Source organism: Vombatus ursinus, unplaced genomic scaffold (genome assembly GCF_900497805.2).
Source record: "Vombatus ursinus unplaced genomic scaffold, bare-nosed wombat genome assembly UNPS02012901.1, whole genome shotgun sequence".
Lineage (NCBI taxonomy): Eukaryota > Metazoa > Chordata > Mammalia > Diprotodontia > Vombatidae > Vombatus > Vombatus ursinus.
Genome location: NW_020952679.1, coordinates 810146 through 830071, shown reverse-complemented (window position 1 = coordinate 830071; position 19926 = coordinate 810146). Strand labels below are relative to the sequence as shown.

At 46.3% G+C, this 19926-nt stretch overlaps 1 protein-coding gene across 1 annotated transcript in view; it reads left to right on the top strand.

The window, feature by feature from the left end:
* Window positions 1-19926, top strand: part of TRAF3IP1 (TRAF3 interacting protein 1) — a 90904-nt gene that overhangs the window by 35477 nt on the left and 35501 nt on the right. The window contains exons 10-16 of the mRNA XM_027858305.1: window positions 574-675; window positions 3020-3040; window positions 8999-9089; window positions 9849-9932; window positions 12878-13001; window positions 13230-13266; window positions 17191-17267. Of these exons, the coding sequence (XP_027714106.1) occupies window positions 574-675; window positions 3020-3040; window positions 8999-9089; window positions 9849-9932; window positions 12878-13001; window positions 13230-13266; window positions 17191-17267 (536 nt within the window). The remainder of the gene's footprint in view (window positions 1-573; window positions 676-3019; window positions 3041-8998; window positions 9090-9848; window positions 9933-12877; window positions 13002-13229; window positions 13267-17190; window positions 17268-19926) is intronic.

Sequence of the window (19926 nt, the reverse complement as noted above, 5' to 3'; positions counted from 1 at the left end):
GAATACTCCCCACTGCTGTTCCCGTGGGACATCAGCTAGCTCCCCTGTTTGCTACCATGAATCCACACAATCTACCTAGTACTTACCTGGGCCAACTTAGTCCGTTCTTCTCCTCCCTACCCTATCCTACCCCATCCAAAGAATTGCCTATCAACTCCCTGCCCCACCCTCAAGACCCCTTGGGAGGAAAGAGCCACTAAATCCCAGCTGGGGACAAATGGGGTTGGGGGGGGTAGGAACCACAGGGAAGTATGGGATGGCCACTTTTGACTGGTTAGCGGGGCCTAGGGGTTCAGCCACGGCAGCTTGCCATCCATTTCTGAATCCAGCGCTGGCTCCCTCTCTATCCCAGTGCTGTAACCAAGGACGCTAAGTGTCCCCCACTTCTGTCATCACTAAAACCTTTGATCATTTCCAAGCAATCTCTCCCTGCCACCGGAAACCTTAGGTAAATAACATTAGATAACTAACTAGCTAATACAGAGCACTGGAGCATTCAGGTAAGATAGCCATTGAATTGATTGAATTTCAGATTACAGCCTTAATTTCCTATTCTAAACTATTTTATGTCAGGAAGAAAGGAAGCTCATAATAATTCAGCTAGTGTTTCAGACGGCAGCCCAGCTAGTGTGTGGCATGAAAACGCTGAGCCCGAGCCGACAGCCAAGCTCAAAGGTAAGAATTCCAACTGGCTGCCCCTTTTCGGGAATGCCTAGAGGCTCCACTATAAGATTCCTGCTACTGAGAGAGTGTCTCCTAACTTGAGTTGTCCAGGAGCCCCTTGCCATTGGAGGGGCCTCTTCTGAAGAGCTTCCTCAGAGAGAAATTTAGGCATTTCTCTACTGCTCCCAAACATAGCCCTCTAAGGTCTGCAGCTACAGAGCCCTTTACAAATGCCATCTGATTGCAGCCTCCCCATAGTCCCAGATGAGTGACAAAGTAGGCGCTATCTGTCATCATCTCTGGTCAGCAGAATGGGGAGGGACTTGTTTGTTAGAAGCAACATCTGATCTTAGGGCTTCCTCACCTCAAGTCCAGCCCTGGCCTGGCTGTGCCATCACTTTGGATCCCAACACAAAATGGTGTGTGGCTCCTCTTTGGCAGCGCTTTTTTCTTCATTGTGGGACTTGTTGCTGACATCAGGACCAAGGCACTGGATGGTACTCGTCCCTGAGCTCCTCACAGGTTCCCTCTTAGCCAGAAAAGGTCTTATTCTCTATTTTAACAAGAAATCTGATTTCCAGCGCAACAGAGCATGTGCAATCTAGGGTCCGAGCTAGGCTGGAGCAAGAGAATGGTCACTTTGAGCCACAACAGGTTGTCAGGGTCTTGGCTTTTCAAAATTGTGAATTCTCAAAGACATTTTTCTATTTGATTTACAAGTGATACATTATTCCTTAGTAAAGCAGCTCCATCCTCTCTCTTAGGTAGTAGGTTTGGAGCCATAGTATGTATTCCCTTCATGGAAATGATGAACAGCAGTGAGTGTAGGGCAGCACCTCAAATTTTCGTCTTCTGGAAAAGAGGAAAAATGAGCTAATGTCCACGGGATACAATTTCAGATACCTAGGGGATGATTGTTAAAGTTGGAACTGTTTGCTGGGACTTTAGCAGATTTAAAGACAGATGAGACAGCTGCTCAGGGAGGGGTCTGCGAGCTCTTTTTTCATTGGCATTTGCCCACCTGTCTGTTTTACCACTTTAATGAGAGCATTGGATTCTCTTGCCAGTGTAAGTATGTGTGTGTAGGGGGGAAGTTGTATATGTGCTACTCAGTCCGAGGACAGCCCAGTTTGTCATCATTGAAGACTCATTGAGTCATGGCGCACAGTGGCAGTACCAGCTGGGATTAGGGGCCCGCGGCCCTAACAAGGGAACAAGGGAAGGGATGGTGCTCCTGCCTCCTTCTTGTTCATCTGTATGTCTGTAGGAGCAAGTTCCGGGAAGGATCAAAGCTGAGGGAACTCCCAGGGGAAGAAATTCCTTCTTCTGGTGACATATTGCTTTTGATTTTGTGGACACTTTCAATTTGTGGCTCTCACCTGGAGACTGAGGGCTGCTTGATGGTTGTTGAGCTTCTGAGAGGGGACTTGGAAGGGGACCTCCCAGCCATGCCTTTGGGGGCTTTATTTAGCACCAACAACATCTGCTGCCCAGCTCTGGTGGACAAATAAACAAATATGCCTTCTGTAGATGGCATAGATCCTAGCTTGCTTGTCTCAGCTTGACCTTCTTCCATGTCTGTAGAAGCTCTTGGAACAAACGAAGTACTAATTCATTTAAAGTGTTGCTAAATTCATAGAAGCTTTTTGTCATTGGGTGTTTTCTTAATCAACAAACTCTGAGAGTGTCAGTGCTAGCCTGTGGCATTTTTTAAGGTTCAAAGGATAGTGAAAAAAGTTGGGAATGACTTCTTGAAATAGGATTAAAAATAAATATAACATTTGTGAATAACAGAGAAAGTGTCACTTGTAGGATAAGTAGCTTACGTATGAATGTGAATATAATAAGGTGCTGAGCTTACAAAAAAGCCTCTTTTTCTCTTCCTCCTCTACTAACATGTGGATGGAGATTTGCCAGTTCAGATAGGTGGGATAAGAAGCACTTTGTTTCACCTCTGATTTTTTCAAATGTTTTGGCAACTTGATACTGTGGGCTCCAGAAGTGGAGCAGGCGACCCCCACGTTTCATATTAATTGTGGTTTCTTGGCTTGTTGCCTAAGCAGGAAGCGAAGTAGGTGTGTTTCCTTTGGACAATAAGTACGTAAAATAAGAAAGAAATGGGAAATGTACATACATACATATTGAAGTTTTAAAACATTTGAATTTCAGTCATGGAGGTGATTCTCTGATCTTCTTTAGGCCACAGCTAGGAAATGGCAGAGAGGAGGCCAAGTGGTAACGATGATTCTTGTCATGGGCGAGTCTAGCCATAGCAAGGAGTCAGGAGGGTTTTTGGAAGTGGGCTGTGCTCAGTTACTTCCTGTGGACATTCAAAGTAAATATATTTTCTTTTTAGGTGACTCCACTAGTGATGCAGGTAAGCCTTTTCTCATCCTGTGTTAAGTGCTGTAGATGCAAACGCATTTTAACACCCCCTGTATGCGTGCTCCCTGTGTATTATGCTTTAATAGGAATAGTGAGGTGACGGGTATTATTTCAGAATCATCTGCTAGAAGTAATTAAACCCTAGAATTAGAAGGGCCTGCAGACCACCTCCCAACCCCCATAGTCGTACCAGAATCCCCTCTAGAGCATTCTCCAAAAGTTATTTTCTAACCATTGATGGAAGTATCCCCCACCCCCAGTGGAAATGACCTGGCCTTCTCCCCAAAGCAGCCCTTTCCACCTTGGACTGCCTATAATTGTGAGGATTTATCTGATTTGCTTCCTTGTGACATCATCCATTGGGTCAAATTCCTCTACTGGAGCCAGAGAAAGATATGTCGAATTCCCCTCTTAACACGGTTGTGATGACAAGTATTATGCCCTCTAATTGGTCTCCCAGTTCACCTACTGTCCAGCTGCCTGGCATAAGTCTCTTCTAGGATAAACATTCCCAGTTGTTTCAAGTGAGCTGTGCGGAGCTGTCCTCCAAGACCTGGAGCCACCAACCCAACTGGTTCCTGTCCTCTGGATGCTCTTCAGCTTTGCAATATCATTCTCAAAATGGGCCCAGAATCAATCAATCAGTCAGTCAGTAAGCACTTGTTAAGTGCCTGCTTTGTGCCAGGGTGTCAGACCTGGAAAATCCCTTTTGGCAGCTGAGTAGAGGCTGTCTTGGAGACGCAAGAAACGGGAGGCAGGGGATCCAATCAGGAGCTATGGTAGCCAAACAATACTACATTGCGGGAGCGGTAGTCTGACCAGGGCACACCCCCAGTTTAATTCAGCAAAATTTCTTAACCCTCTCTTAACGTGGAAGACCTGGATCCTGTAGATACAAACCCAAAACCCGAAAATGCTCACCCTCAAGGAACTTTCATTGTATTGGGGGTTGCAACATGCATATAAATAGGTAAGTGCAAGGATGTTGGCAAATAACATTCATGCCAACTACTGAGGAAGTGAAGCCTGGGAGGAAACACATGGATTGGTTGTCTGCACGTGGGGGAAGGGTCATCAGACTTGACCCCTAAGAGCTCAGAGAGCAGCGGCAGAAACCACAGGGGCCAGTTGGAAAGGAGCACATTGAAGGTTGACATCACGTAAACTTTGGGAGTGACAGGGCAAGCCAGGTCTAGAAATGGAATGGGTCAACCCCTGGGGGAGAGAGAGGCTCTCCCCTCCTCAAAGGCCTTTCCATAGAGGCTGCATGGCCATTGTTCTAGTATGGGCAAAGGTTTGACCCCATGACCACACAGACCTTTTCCAACTATAAAATGTTATGATTCTCTGCCTCCACCCAAGTCTTGGGGTACGTCTCCAAGTCACAGAGGGGAAAATGTACAGGGTCAGGATTCTTAGGCGTGACTGCTGATACCTGAGGTGCTCCACCCGAGAGCCTTCTCTGAGTTGGCATTTTTCCATTTAAGACTATTTTTGGGTGGCCCAGCTGACCACTCTCTGAATCTATGTCATTTTGCCCGTATCTGTCCTAAATTTGGAGAGACAGCATGTGGCACAATGTATAGTGTGTTGGGTTTGGAGTTAGGAAGACCTGAGTTCAAATTCTCCTTCATTCACCTACTCTGGGCAAGTCATTTAACGTTTCTAAGCCTAAGTTTTACCCTCTGTAAAGTGGAGATAATAATAGTACCAACCTCATAGGGGTGTTGTGAGGATCCAGTGAGGTCATGGGAGGTGCCTCCCAAACTGGAAAATGCTGGGTAAGTGTTGGTTAGGAAATAATGTTGAGAAGCTACTTTAGCCCCCCTTGAAATGCTGTCTGTGTATTAGCTCTCTCAGCCGTCCTCCTCGTTGTCATCGTCGTCTTCTTCCTCTTCTCCTCTTCTTCCTCTTTCTTCTTTTTCATTCAGATGGATCTAATACCAGGACAAGTCACTCTCCTACTATTTTTCTGGGATATTCAGTGGTTTGTGGACACAATGACCACTTTTGTAGGCGAATCCAGAAGTGCTGGGCTTGCCTGTCCTCTGCAGGCCTCCCAAAAGCATCATTTCCTGGGCATCGTCACTGTTAGCGCTTCCTCGTCTTTTTCCATAGGGTTTAAATAGCAGAGTCTTGGGATAAGTTGCTGTCCTCCAATTGCTCTTTTGTGTTGCATGTTCTTTGCTCAGGTGGATAAAATGATTGCTCCCTGTAGTTGCCTGTCAATGTTGGGTTATGGCTATCTCTGCCGCTGTTGCCACTGCCCGGCATTTATCCGTATTGTCCGTGTGGATAACAGAAGGCATTGTGTTGAATTCTCTGCAGAAATTTTGGGAAAACATATTTGCAGTTTTCCCGTGTCTGGTTTAAAGAAAACTTGAGATTAGTCTGACATGTTCTACTCTTTTAGAAATTGAAATTTTACACATTTTATTGATAGCTTTTGTTTTTACTTCACTTTCACTTTCCCACCTTCACAACATTCCTTCTCCTCTCCCCTTGTAGCAAAGAATAAAAGACAAAGGGGGAGGAAAGTCACCAGCACACATCAAGTGAGTCTGCCAGAGTAGGCCAAACTCCATTCCCATGGGCCCCTACTTCTGATGAAGGGGAGGGGCTCATTGTCTCATCCCTTCTGTGCAGCTAAGCTCAGCCATTCATTCTAACTAGACAAGGTTTAGTTTTCTTTTTCTTCTTTTCTTTTACATTGGAGGATGTGTTTGTGTGCATGCGTGTGTGTGTGTGCATGTGTACACCCGTGTTAGCGTGTGCATGCATGCATGCATGTGTGTGCTCGTGCATGTGCATGTGTGTGTGTTGTGCCTGGCACACAGTAAGCCCCTGATAATTTAACATGCTTGTTGATGGGTTATTTCCTGGGTTTTGTTTCCTTTGCTTTTCCGCAGTTCATAGCAGTTTTTCCGTGCTATGTTAGATGTGTCCTATTCGTTATTATAGCCACTGATAATCCATCACATTCCTGCACCGTAATTTGTTGAGCTAGTTCCCAGCCATTAGGCAGCAGCTTGGTGCCATCTCTGCACATTCTGCCTGCGTGGGACCTTTCTGTCTTGGCTCTCTGTGAGGTATGTGGCATGGCCTGGCCTTGGTGAAGCCGTGCTAGCTCACTGGAGTCAGACGTTCGCTAACTGTCCCATTAACAAAGCAGTCTGGAGTTGGGCCAGAAGGTGAAACTTGCAGACTCTGCCCTTCTCTTCCTTCTCCTCTTCCTGTTCCTTTTCTTTTCTTTTTTTCCGCTGGAACACTCCTTGCCCTTCCCCAGTCTTGTGGCACCTCTCCCACTTACCACATTGTCAGAGATCACTGCCAGTGGCTCGCTCATCACATTTACCAGTTCTTTTAATACTTTGGGATGTAGTTCTGCAGGATCTGCTGTTTTCTCTTGGCTTGTTCTTTCCTTTCACATCCAGAGGTTACCCACCTTTGAAGAAAAAAATAAAATCAGAGTCAAACTATTTGACCCCGTCCTCATTTTATCCACCATAGTGCAGATCTTATGCTGCACTCGAGGATTTGGGACACGGTTGTTGTTGTTATTGCTAGTAATAATTATTATACTATGCTATGATTATTGTTATTATTATTATTTTGGTCCATTCCTGAGATTTCCTTAGTATAGTGACCTCCCAGTAAGGACACTCCTTCCGTTAGGGTAGGTCAGTGCCTCTTTTGCAGCTTGGATCCTAGAGGATGTCTTGGGGCACTGAGAGGTTCAGGGACCCTTGTCCAGGCTCCCCCAGCCAGTACCTGTCCAAGGTGGGATTTACATTTCAGTCCTCCTTTCTCTATCCGCAATCTCATGCTCCCTCTCTCTTTGCTGCCATTCTACTTATAGGATCATGCCACTGTTTTGGAGTCATCCTTAATTGTCTCCCTTTGTTTAGAAATCAAAGTTGCTTCATCCACATTAGTCTCTTTAGACAGATTCTTTCCCTCTCCCTCGTTTGTTAATTCAGTGAAATTGTTTCTGCCGTCATTTTCAGAATTTCCTTCTTGAAAACTTTCAATCCCATTTGCCTTAAGAAGTGGGTGATAGGATTGTTACCAAATCATTCTCTGAATACTGCACAATTTCCCTTCCCCAACCCTAGGGTGCGTTCCCACCTACACTTAGCTTTCTTTTTGCCCATCGTGAATTCTAAGATGGAGAGGGGTCGCTTTTCCCCAGTTTGTTTCCATTCTCCTAGAGCAACTCGGTCCTTGTTGAATCAGACTTGGAGAAGTTCCCCTTATTGGTTCCTTGACCTTTTGGCGTGGAAAAGTCAGGACAGACGTGAGAGGCTGTAGGTGTCCCATTGATAGGACTTGGCAGCTGACTGAATGCATTGGTGAGAGAGTGGGAAGGATCAGGGAGGTGCTGAGGTTCAGAACTCCACTGACTGGGAAGATGAATTCCTGTGTTTGAAGACATGCCCGAGAAGTGCAGACCCCCTTCCAGACAATGGTTTCCTAGCGACTTCCTGACTCTTCCATAGGGTCCTGAGGCCCCGGCATCAATAGGCAGCAGTGAAGAGTACTCCTTGTAAGCTTCTGGTCTTTTTTCCTTCCAGGGACTCAGTACTTCCTGCTTTCCTCTGGGAATGTAATTTATCCCCATAAAAATCTCCCACAGTAGGCAGTGGTCGTCTGTTTTGATGAGTCTTAGGCATGTGCTCCGAGCAGTTGGCAGGCCTTCCTCCCTGTGGGATCAGGTGGAAAAGTAACTGGCTCAGCTGTTCTGAGCAGGCAAGTCCCCGACCACCACAGCCTGTCCCTTCTTCCTTTGACTCCCACCACGTGAGCTCTCTTCTGATCCCACCAATGGCCCCTGGTTCCTCTGCCGCCGAGGGAGCTGCTATTCCCTCGATGATAATACGGGCAGGAGATAATATATGTAAGGTACTTGGCCAGCCTTAAAACTCTGAATAAATGGCAGCTAGTTCTTTATGCACACACACGTGCGTGCCTATGGAGGCATACAGAAGATCTCATTTGATGCCTTTATTCTGTTATTATTAACATTCCCTGCTGTGTTTCTTTCCACCCATCAGGATTACTCCTTAGCCTCTTCTGATTTATTTTCTTTGCCGTTTTAACCTTAAAGCCTTTGGGGTTTTTGCTCATGGAGCATTTTCTTGTCCCTACCCGCTAACCTGACAAGCAGATGGCTGCTCCCTTTGGAGCAAGAACGACCTGCTCCTGGAGCATAGATAACAATTACTTGTCCATGGGCAGAAGGTAAATGCTGTGGACTGTGGCCAGGGTGCTGAAGAATTCCCTTTCCTGTTCTTCCTGGTGAGTGAGCTCCTCAGTCCTGCGATATTGGTGGTGGTGGTGGCTCTGTTTCTCTTACTAGGGACTCCATAGTGAACTTTGATGCAGTATTCACTTAAATTCATTTTTGACATCATTTAGCTTCATGCCACCAAGAGTGATGCGAAAGACAGCCAACCATGTGCTTCCCGGTGGGGGACAAGGGGGAGTGTTGGAGGCGGAGGAGCAGCTCCTGTCACTGGGCCCCCTTCTTATTCTTATGCCTTCTCCATGTAACTAGTGTTTCCCATTCCTTTTCTTTTCAAATGTGAGAGTATCTAGAAAGTGCTTAGCACAGTGCCTGGCACATAGTAGGCACTTAATAAATGCTTATTCCCTTTCCTTTCTCTTACCTCTCCCTACTTCTCAGCTAAAAAATGCACAGGACATTGTTTAGAAATACAGATTATAAATTTGTGCCAAGGGGGATGGTTGAACCTTAATGGTCATGAGTAGAAATAAATTCTCTGATTTAAAACCTGGGTTGGCTTGTCTCTCTTCTAATGCTGGTTGGTTGTGTCCTTTTGGAAGTCTTGACCTTCCTTGATAACCTATTGACAGTGACTAAAAATGTGGCCTGCATTAATAGGTTGGGTTCCTCTCAATTTTCCTGATCAGATCTTTATGTATTTAGAAAGAGAAGTTGGAATGGTTACTCAGGAGAAGCCGGTGATATCAGAAAATACTGAAATGCCCAATGAACTTGCAGCTGGCATCCCTCAGAGGTGGGTGGTTTTTCTTTTCTTCCTAGCAATGGCTCATTGTTATACCACAGAAACAAGGGACCAGAGTCTGGTGCCCACAGTTCTGGCATTGATTTCACCAGCATTTGTGGAAATTGCTTATTTAATATGGATCAGGTCGTATTTCTACAAACACATGGCAGCCCTTTCTGTGGAGATGATTCCTAAGTCTGAGCTTGTTTAGAAAGGCATTATGGAACTTGGAGTATTCTCTAATTATTGAATTATGATAATACTCTCCAGCTTGTAAGTACCTGAGGGCTCACCTGCTGTAGTGAGCCTGTTGGGAAGGCTCCTTACTTCAGGTCCCTACATACACACGTCAAGGCTTGCCAGATACTTTATGTATGTATGCATGTGCGTGCGTGTGTGTGTGTGTGTGTGTGTGTGTGTGTGTGTGTGTGTGTGTGTATCTCCGCCCTTTAAGATAGGAGCTATTATTATCATAATCCCCATTTTGCAAGTGAGGAAACCAAGGCACGCAGAGGGGAAGTAACTTGTCAAGGCACACTCAGCTAGTAAGTGTCTAAACTCAGGTCTTCCTGACTCCGGGCTTCATCTGCTGGGCCACCCTCACCTAGCTGCCTCTCCAGGGAGTCCTCTGTAGGATGTGGCCTGCTACATTTGTTGGTATGCAGAAAACGTTGCTTGTTTCCAGTACTGATGAAAGTGACTTTTTTCCTCTTACAGTCTATTTTAAAATGAGTGACCTTTGGGCTTTTCATATGTGTTTGTTTTTAGAAGAATGCCTCGGCCTGGCAGTGCCCGGCCAGCCCCACCTCGAATCAAGCGACAAGAAAGTGCTGAAGTCTTGGTTCCAGAGAGGTGAGAACTGCGGGCCCAGGAACTGGGCAGGCACAACTGTTTGGGAGAGAAGTGCTTGTCAGTCTTAAAGCACTATGGAAGTGTAAATGCTTATTGTTTTGTGATGCTTGCTTAATCTTGCAATTAAAGCAAATTGTGAGTTATTTTCTTTTATGTACTTTTTGAGAATTCTTATGACTCTCTAGATAATCAAAAACAAAACTTTGAAGGCTGGAGTTCATGAAGATCTCCTCTTTTTATGTAACCCTTTATAGGATGGTGACTGATCAGAATTCATTTATCAATTTGTAAGTGACTTACCCTAAGAATGCTGGGAATAATGGCTTCTAATCCCATCTAACAGTGATCACCTCTCTTCTGGTGACATAATGTAATCTCCTCTTCAATTACTCCCAGGGGACGTGACAAGTAAAGTGGATTTGAGCAAATGTTCCAGATCTTCTCTCCAGAAAAATGCACAAAAACACTGCCGGCATTTTTACTGCACATCCTCTTGAGTACCTCATATTCCAACCTAGCATTTACAACATGGGTAAATCAAGTCGGCACTAGAGGGAAATTCTCCTTACTTGTTCACTCTCCTTTATAATATGATTTTTGCTTTTAATTATTTGTTTCACAAACCACCCTTGACTTAATTTCACTTCACTGACTTAGAAATAACTTTGTTTTCTCTAAGCCATTCAGCTCCACAGGACAGAGTAATTAGGAGACTAAGTAATACATCTAATGATGTCAAATTGAGGGAGGACAGATGTTGGCGCCAGTGATAAATGCCTTCTAAGATGGTCCAGTACCTCCCATTACTTTTCATTGGCAGTGTTTCTCAGTGTCACAACAAAAGCACATGTGTAGACACAATGCCAGTGTCTCCATTTGGTGAGAAGTTCTTGCTTACGTGTGGAAACATAAAGTTACACTGCATGGTAATGAGTGGATTCCATAAATTAAAGACTTCATTCTTCGTGGGCTGAATTCAGTCAAATTTGGTGTTATCCCATGACCCTTACCACTGGGGAAAAACATCACCAGCCATCATCATTTTGTTTCAGGGAGTCAGACTAATCCATGAGTCCGATTTTAGGTACAACATGACTTAGGTTTTGCCAAATAATCCCATGCCTCCCCCAAAGCTACAGTAGTTGTCATTGGCACAGACCATTGGTATAGACTTATATGCAAAGGGGAAATTCTATTTTGATGAAATATCATTCATTTGATCAACCTATGATTCCTGTGCAATTCTTCAGATGCACATTTGTTATTTAATTAGGAGTCTCGGGCAAAGTAGACTTGACTTTGTTTTCAAACTTAAATCAACTCTCATGTTCTCATTTCATCTCCAAGAGATTCTTCTTCATATATAATTCAGTGAGAAAAACTGAAAAATTATGCAAGGCTTATTCAAGCCATATTTCTTCATGGTTCTTAATATAAGTATGATAAAATCACATTTTGCTATTGTTAGATCCTACTGGTTGAATTAGAAAGAGCTAGGGGCCCATTAAGTCACTTCAAATTTGTATGGTTTTTGGCCAGCATCTCTTACAAGATTTTCAAAGTAGTAGTAGTAGTAGTGGTAGTAGTAGTGGTGGTAGTGGTGGTGGTACTAGTGGTCCTGGTGGGAATGGTAGTGGTGGTACTAGTGGTGGTGGTAGTAGTAGTAGTAAAATGAGTAAAATCATTTGTAAAATGAGCTGGAGAAGGAAATGTCAAACCACTTCAGTATCTGTACCACGATAACCCCAAATGGGGTCACAAAGAGTTGGACGTGATTGAAACTACTGAACAACAGCAAAGTAGTAGTAGTAGTGGTGGTAGTAGTAGTGGTGGTGGTGGTGGTGATACTAGTGGTGCTGGTGGGAGTGGTAGTGGTGGTACTAGTGGTGGTTGGTGGTGGTAGTAGTAGTAAAATGAGTAAAATCATTTGTAAAATGAGCTGGAGAAGGAAATGGCAAACCACTTCAGTATATTTACCATGATAACCCCAAATGGGGTCTCAAAGAGTTGGACACGATTGAAACTACTGAACAACAGCAAAGTAGTAGTAGTAACAACAGCAGCAACAATCATTTACATAGGACTTTAAGTTTTATGTATCTCATTTGATCCTCACAACAAATCTGTAAAGTAGGTAGGAAGAACTTAAGTGACTTGCCCAAGGCCACACAACTAGTAAGTATTTAAAGCAGGATTTGAACTCTGATCTTCCTGATTCCAAGCCCACCTCCCTACTCCCTGCCTTCCCCAGCTATAGACATGATGCTATCTGGGAAGTAAATATAATGATCAAACAAGAAGATTAAAGTGAGTTTCTGAGTCTATGGATAGCTGATATTTCTGAGTTGGTTCCACAAATGGAGCCTGCATCCTAGTGTCTTACCTGGTGGGTTTAAATTGGCATTTGCTAGGGGCAGCTAGGTGGTGCAGTGGATAGAGCACCGGCCCTGAAGTCAGGAAGACCTGAGTTCAAATTCGGCCTCAGACCAAACACTTGACACGTACTAGCTGTGTGACCTTGGGCAAGTCACTTAACCCCATTGCTTCACCAAAAATAAATAAATAAATAAATAAATTGGCATTTGCTGAGTTTTGAAAGACAGAGAGATTCTAATCTCTTAGCATTTCTAGAGTGCTTTAAGTTTCAAGAAGCGCTTTGCAAATATTCCCTCCTCGTCTTTCTGTTCACAACAAGCCTGCTAAGTAGGTGCTTTTGTGATCCTTTCTCTACAGATGAGGAAACCAAAGCAGACAGTGGTGAGGGCAGTGGTGGCTCACCTAAGTGTAAGTAGAAGTCTGAGGGCAGACCCAAAACAGACATGGTTTTCTAGAGGAGAGAGTCATTAAAATCACCTCCAAAAAATGACGTGGTTCTGCTATTTCATGTATCTTAAAGAAAGCAGCTAATTTTAAGTCCTGATGAAATGGAGTTTTTCTTTCCTCAGGTCGGGCAGTGGCAAGATGGTCTCCAACGTGATTATTGACTCTCAGAATTCGGACGACGAAGAGGACAGCCAGTTTGTGGTGGAGGCCGCCCCCCAGCTCTCCGACATGCCAGAAATGGACACGGTGAGGGAAGCGAGCCCTCAGAGAGCTCGCCCTCTGCACCTCCCTCTGTTCCAGCGGCACAGGGAACCTTTCCTCCTTGAGATGGGGTGTTTCATGAGCTGGCCTGGTTTTTTCTAAGTCTTTTAATGTTGCCGTTTGTGTCTTTGGGTTTCTCAGATGGGTGTGATGACAAAAAGGTGGCAAAACTCACCATAGTTTGTGTTATGTCTGTTTCCCCTTTTTGTTCAGGCCCCCGCAGTCGAATTAGAAGAAGACGAGAAGCACGGTATGTTCTGACTGGTTTTCATTATTTCCTTACTTCATTTTTTCAAAAGTTAAAGATTTAACAACCAGCAAAGAAACAGACAAAATAAGGAGTGAGATGCTGCCTAGCCTCATAGCCCTGGGGCAGACACATGCTAACAAGTTACCAAACACCAGACACACAGAGAAAAGCCCACTGACTGGTGCTGCACCCTGAAGCTCTGCCGCCACCTTTGGGCCTGTCTCTGGACTTCCTGCCTCTCTGTCCCTCCTCTTTCTTCCTCCTTCTCCCCAGCCCCCCTCCACTTTGCTTTGCTTTTCCAACTCGGCTGTGTTTCTTTACTTGTTTTTATTTTCTTTTTTCTTTTTTCTTTGGTCTTTTCATCAGGAATCCTTTTTATTTTTTTTTTTTATTAATTCTTTTTAATTTTCAACATTCACTTCCATAAGCTTTTGAGTTTTAAATTTTTCTCCCCCTCCCTCTCCCCTCTGTCCCCAAGATGGCATACAGTCTGATATAGGCTCTACATACACATTCCTATGAAACATTTTTTCATATTAGTTATGTTGTAAGGAAGAATTAGAACCAATAGGAGGAACCACAAGAAAGAGAAAACAAAACACAACAGAAGGAAAAAAAAAGATTTGCTGGTTTTTCTAATTGTGACAAATACATAGTTTTCAAAGGACCTAAGGAAAATTAACAGCCTCTTTTTGCTTCTGACTCTGGGTCAGGGCATACAGTGACTCTGGGTCGTCCTGTCTCTGGTAGTAGTCAGGCTTTGTTCTCTGAAGGGTAACCTTTGTGCCAGGTGCTGAGGAAAAGGATGACAATTCCGAGTATTTATGTAGCCTTTGAACATATATATCTTAGGCAGTTACATTGGTTCATTAGGTTCACGTGAGAGCCTTGGGAAAGAGATAACATGATTCCCCTTTTACAGATGAAGAAACTGGTGCTCAGAAAGACTTTTCACTGGTCACATAGCTGGTATTGAGGCAGAGAGAGGAATGGAGGCTTCTTTCAACTCCAACTCCAGGACACTGGTGACTTCTCTGTTGTATGTGGGCGTCTTTAGCCCCCTTATGGATGTAGGGGGGAGCTTCAGTGGTCCAGGAGTCAGGAAATCTGCCTTCTGGTCTCTGACCCTGATCATCTTTACTTCCTCACCTATAAAATGAGGTTGACCCCCAGGAGGCTGGTTCCTTGGGAAGAGGCATGTTGGGACACGCCTTTGTATGCCCAGCATAGTGCTGTATGCACAGTAGACTTTTTCAACATTTCTGAGGCCCTCTCAAGGACCATTTTATGATGATGAAATATTTCATTAAACTAGGGAAACCAGATACAAGAAAGAGCCAGAGCCTCATTAGCTGTTATTACTTAAAATTGTAGCTCTCTTATGGGCAAGGTTTTGAGTTACGGAAGCCCACCCCTACCTTCCACCTTGTCCCCAGCCCCAAATGTGGCCATAGTTGTTCGGCAGCATTTGGGGAGTAGCTCCTCCTTTCAACCTCATGGGGGCCCTGCCTATGGGATGCATAAGTATCTGAGCCCTCAGAAGTTTTAGGAACTGAGAAGAAAATGAGGGCAGCTACCAAGGCACAAGGGAAGGCGTTTTAAAGACGAGAATCCAGGCTGCCCGCTCAATGTTGAGACTCCCAGCAGAGGGTCCAGTGTGCTGCCCCTCCCAAATAGAGCTCCTGGAAACACCTGTAGACCTACCCATTGTACTAGGTCTCTTGTGGACTGCTGTTCTAGGGTCATGAGTCTCAACCATTCATCAAGCCTTTATTAAGCCTCTGCTGTGTGCCGTTCCCTGTCAGGAACTGGAGGAAGAAGAAATAAATCATTCTAGCCAGTTTGGTTGCACTCCCAGTAAGCCCTTACTGTATGCAGCGCTCTCTGCTGGGCTCTGAGGATGCGCGGACGAAGGCAGAGAATGATCCTGCCTTTAAGGAGCTTGTTCCGTTCTTTAAGAGAGACAGAGCGAGAGGAGCCCCAAATGACTCCAATCGACAGACAGGAAGTGCCGCCATTTCTCATGGCCCCGACCGCCCGGCATTTCCTTTGGCTTTTAGTTCCTACTCAGCCAGCTGCTCTAACAGTAAAGAGAGATGGACCAGTGGTCAGAACTGTCCAACCCCTGGGCTGAGCGAGAAGGCCCCCTTCCTGGTTCCTGGCCTTGGGTGGTGTGGAGGGAGGGAAGGGGCCAGGACTTCCTCCAGGAGCTTTCTTTCTGAGGGGAAGAAAACAAGCTGAAATATGGGAGAATGCAAGAGCATTTGAGAAGGGGCTGTGTACTAGTAACTGGGGGATTAGAGAAACTTTGCTTACATGGGAGCTGAGCCGAGGCCCAAAGGAAGTGAAAGAGCAAAGATGAGACAGAAATGAAGCTTCTGAGGGCTCCGCAGCGCCAGGCCTGGAGGCAGAGAGACCTGAGTTCAAGTCCAGCCTCAGATTTTTACATTCCCTGTGGGACCCTGGGCAAGTCATTTCACCTCTGTCTGCCTCCATTTCCTCAATTATAAAATGGGAATCACAATAGCACCTCTCTCCCAAGGTTGTTGTGAGGATCAAAGGAGCTTAGTGCAGTGCCTGGCACACAGTAGGTGCTATATAAGTGCTCATTCCCCATTATTCAGTCATGTAGGATTGAAGCTTTGAGGGAGACTGAGGTTGGATATCAGGATCTGGGAGTTATTCCCACAAAGATCACAGTTAAAGCCATGGGAGCTGACAGTAGGAGAGGGAGGGAAGTGAAGGCTGGGGGTTGGAAGGGGGTGGGGAGGGATGGGAGGAGGGTAAAGACTCAGGTTGGAGGAGGGAGGCATCTGGAGGGGTAGAAGGTAAGGAACTTAGGGTCAGAGGAGTGGCTGTTTTTAATTAGGACATGAAATGTTTGTGGGTAATGGTGACACCCAGTGGGTGTTTGACCATTCCTCTTCAGGAGGACGGAGGTCGCAGGATCTAAGGGAGTTGAGGGAGCCTCTAGGGGGATGTGGAAGTCCCTTAGTCTAAGGGCCAGCATTGAGGAGAGGAAGATGTACCTAGGCTGAACTTCAGATCAAAGAGACAAGGAGAGAGGGCTCGTGGACCCCAGCCACCATGAATAAGTGAGATTGTGTAGAAAATACTGAAGCCCTGGCCTTCCAAGGAGGAGCGGTGCTGAGTGGTGGGGCTAGAGGGGACGCAGGAGTGTGTTGGTTCCCCCTCCAGGATGGCCGTAGTGGAGGGTGTGGGTGAAGGCAGAGCAGACAGGGAAGGGCAGGGCAGGGGAGGAGGCTGGGGGAGAGGGAGAGAAGGTGGTCGTCCCGACATAGCAGTCGTGGGAAGAGATGGAAGGTCAAGCTCCTTGTCCCCACGGGGCTAGTTGTCTCTCCACCAGGCTTGGGCTTTTGTCCCCCTAGCTGGCTCATCCACGGAGGTCCCTGGGAACCCCTAAGGGGTTTGGTGGTCCTCCGCACACCAGTAGCAGTAGAGCCCAGGGAAGTGGTGCTCACCAATGAGTATAGACCGGCAATCCCAGGCGGCCAAGTCAGGGCCTCAAGGGAGCAGTGACAGCCCCTGCCCCAGGTGCTGCTTCCAGTCGAGGCCTAACCCACTGTCAGCCCAGAGAAATCAGATTTAGAAGTTAGAGTTAGGTTATTCACTTGTCTCTTTATGGCAAGGAACAAGCAAGAACATGGCCTCATGGAGAGAAGGGTGGGCTGGGAGTCAGGAGGACCTGAGTTCCAATCCTACCTCCCACCCTTAATTGTTGAATGACTATATGCAAGTCACATAACCTTGCTGAGCCCCAGCTGCTGCATCTGTAAAAGGTGGATAATAATACCTAGGATAATATACGTAAAGGGCTTTGCAAACTTCAAAACACTTGATAAATGTCCAACATTATTATTATTACTATGGCCGTTCCAACATAAGACTATTGATTTTCAACAGGTGGACTCGTAAAAAAAATCTTAGAGACTAAGAAAGATTATGAAAAGCTTCAACAGTCCCCCGAGTCTACAGAGAAGGTAATTTAATCACTGACTGTAAAACTGAATGCTCATAAAAATTGTAGAAATGCTTAGGCTTTCCTACATTTATAATTCTAAAAGTGGGACACTTATTTAGCACGTGGGTCTTTTCATGTCTTCTCTTCTCCAAACGTGTGGGTTTAGGGGCCGAGCAAATGCTTTGATTTTTCTGGGGCTCTTATTCCTGTGGGACTTAGCATGCTGGCCCATGTCCTTGGGGACGAGCAGCGGCCTTGTGGAGTACCTTGGTAGGCACACTGGGTATCCTGGCACCACGGAGAAACTTGCTTTTGGCCCCATTCCTCTCACTGCCTCCCCCTCTTAGCTGTGCTCACCTCTACCTTGGAGTGGAGTGAAGGCTGGCTGCCACGTGCTAAAGCACTTGTGGGCGAGATGTAGCGGGTGCTTGCCAGTGTGAGGAGCCAGGCACGGGGTCCCTCTTCACAGGGGTACTAGCCAGCCAGTGCCCCCAGAGCTGGGGTGTGGGAGCTCTCAGGGATTGATCATTGGAACAGTCTGACGGCTGATGGCTGCGGCCACTTTTTCAAACTCAGAAAGCGTCGTTGACCGAAGGCTGCCAAACCAACTCTAGGCCCCGTGGTCTAGTCAGCTCAGTCACTCGGTCCGCACTATGTGTTTTGTCCTGATTTGTTGATTTTTTTCAATCCACGCTTTGATAACCTCTGGATACTCAATGACCATGCCAAATGTGACTCCAGAGCAGAGCAGATTCCTTTGTGTTGCCTTGTGAAAACTCATGTGATTGAGAACTAGACGGGACGGAGAGAGGACCTGAGGAGCCTGAAGAGCCCCCGCAGACGTCAGAGTCCAGCCTGCTGTGGTGGAATGCAGCGCACGGCCGAGCCAAGGACTCCCAGGCTCAGTGGGTCCCTGACGACAGGAGGCCAGCGATGACGATGACGTGGAGGGCTCTTTCTTTGGCCCGCCAGGCAGATACGCCCTCCCCTAAAGCTGAGAGTGGAGGTGGTTTTAGCTACTCGGCTTCGAGGCCGTGATCTGCAGGTGTGCAAGGAGAGTCTAAACCACTCACAGCTGACGCCAGGAAGGAGTAGACGCAGCTCCTCTTGAAGAAGCGCTTCCAGAATGAGAGCCCGCCCCACAACGGGAGCACCACGTGTGCCCCTTCCAACTTCTTGGAACATAAAATGGCTGCAGTCTGCAGACCTATGTTTCCACGCCCCTCGTTTCTAACTGAGCGAACTCTCTTAAGTCACCCTGGGAGCAGGATTTGAAGCCGGGTCCCCCAACGCCAGGGCCAACTCTCTCTCCCTGGTAATTCTGGGCTTTGTGGGATCATTGATACCTGCTTTTCTGGAGGGAAAATTGATTTCCTGAGGCCCCCACTTGATGCCTGTCAAATTTTAAAATGCCGTGATTTTCATAGGGACCAGTTTTGTTCAGCATCCCTGGTTCTGTAATGGGGACCCATCTAGGGGCTTGAGGCCTCTAAGACCCTGGCTTATCCCTCTAGGCTACATTGTCAGATGACAGTGTGAAATGAGTCTCCCTTTGAAGTTCAGTAGGCCGGTTTGCATTTTCTGTCCAGGCCCTATTCCTAGGGCTCTAAAATGCTGCTGAGCAGTAAACCTCCTCTGGGCAGTGACTTCCTCTGATTTCACCAGCTGCCGGAGGCAGCGGCTCCTTCCTCACCTTGCGCTCCCTGCTGGGAGGGGGACAGCGCACGGGACCAGAATGCGACGCGCCGATGGGAAGCCAACACAGTGAGGGCGAGGGTCCCCCTTCTGCACAACGTTGACTCGACCACCGTTCACAGGTCGCGTGTTAGTGGGCTCAGCCTCCTTTTAATCCCGTGCCACTTTTCTGGACTTGAAGACCTGAATCAGCATGTTCTTGGCCTCTCAGAGCTTGGGGCCCAGCCCTGCCTAAGTTCCCCGGCCTGTGTCGCCGGCAGGGGGCTCTGTGGGCTCCTAGAAGGTTCCCCAGCCCTGGCTTTTACTGAGCGGGTCTTCTGCCATTTCTCGTCAAGAAAGGCCCGATTTGTATTCTGGGTATATCCCAGGCCAGTCTTTGAGGTTACACTGGAAGAAAACCCATTTCCTATTGTATTAATCAGCTTGGATAAAACATTCCAAAAACAATTTGGGGATCCCATTGACTGAAGACTTGTTCTCCGTTATGCTCAAGTATTTCCTCTTCATTTTCAAGAGGAAATGCAAACCGTCCATGGCATTCCAAGCATCGGATTAGCTTGTTCCGGCAGGCCCCGTTTCCAGACTTGACTCAATGAGGAGCAGACAGCTCCCTGGGCCTGGTCCTAGGAAGGCCTCAGGGCTCCTCCAGGATAACATTTGGGATGCTTTTACCTTAGTCTTTAAGGTACCCATGGATTATTTCTCATTTTTCTCTTTGGGTTTCCCCTAATTTTCTTTTCCCTTTTATGTTCTAAAACGTGCATTTCAGAAGATTTTTTTTCCTCTTATTTGATTTTTGTTAGTACCCTTGTGCCCACTTGTGCTTGGTAGAATTAATGGATTTCCTAAGCCTTTTGCATAACTGGTTTTATTTGGAAGTCACTTCATTCATTCATTTCTGGTCTGGATGATAAATTCTGCAAGCAAGTTCTCTGCTGTCTCTTTATGCATTCCCTGAATTGAATCTGTTCAGCGTGGAGTCC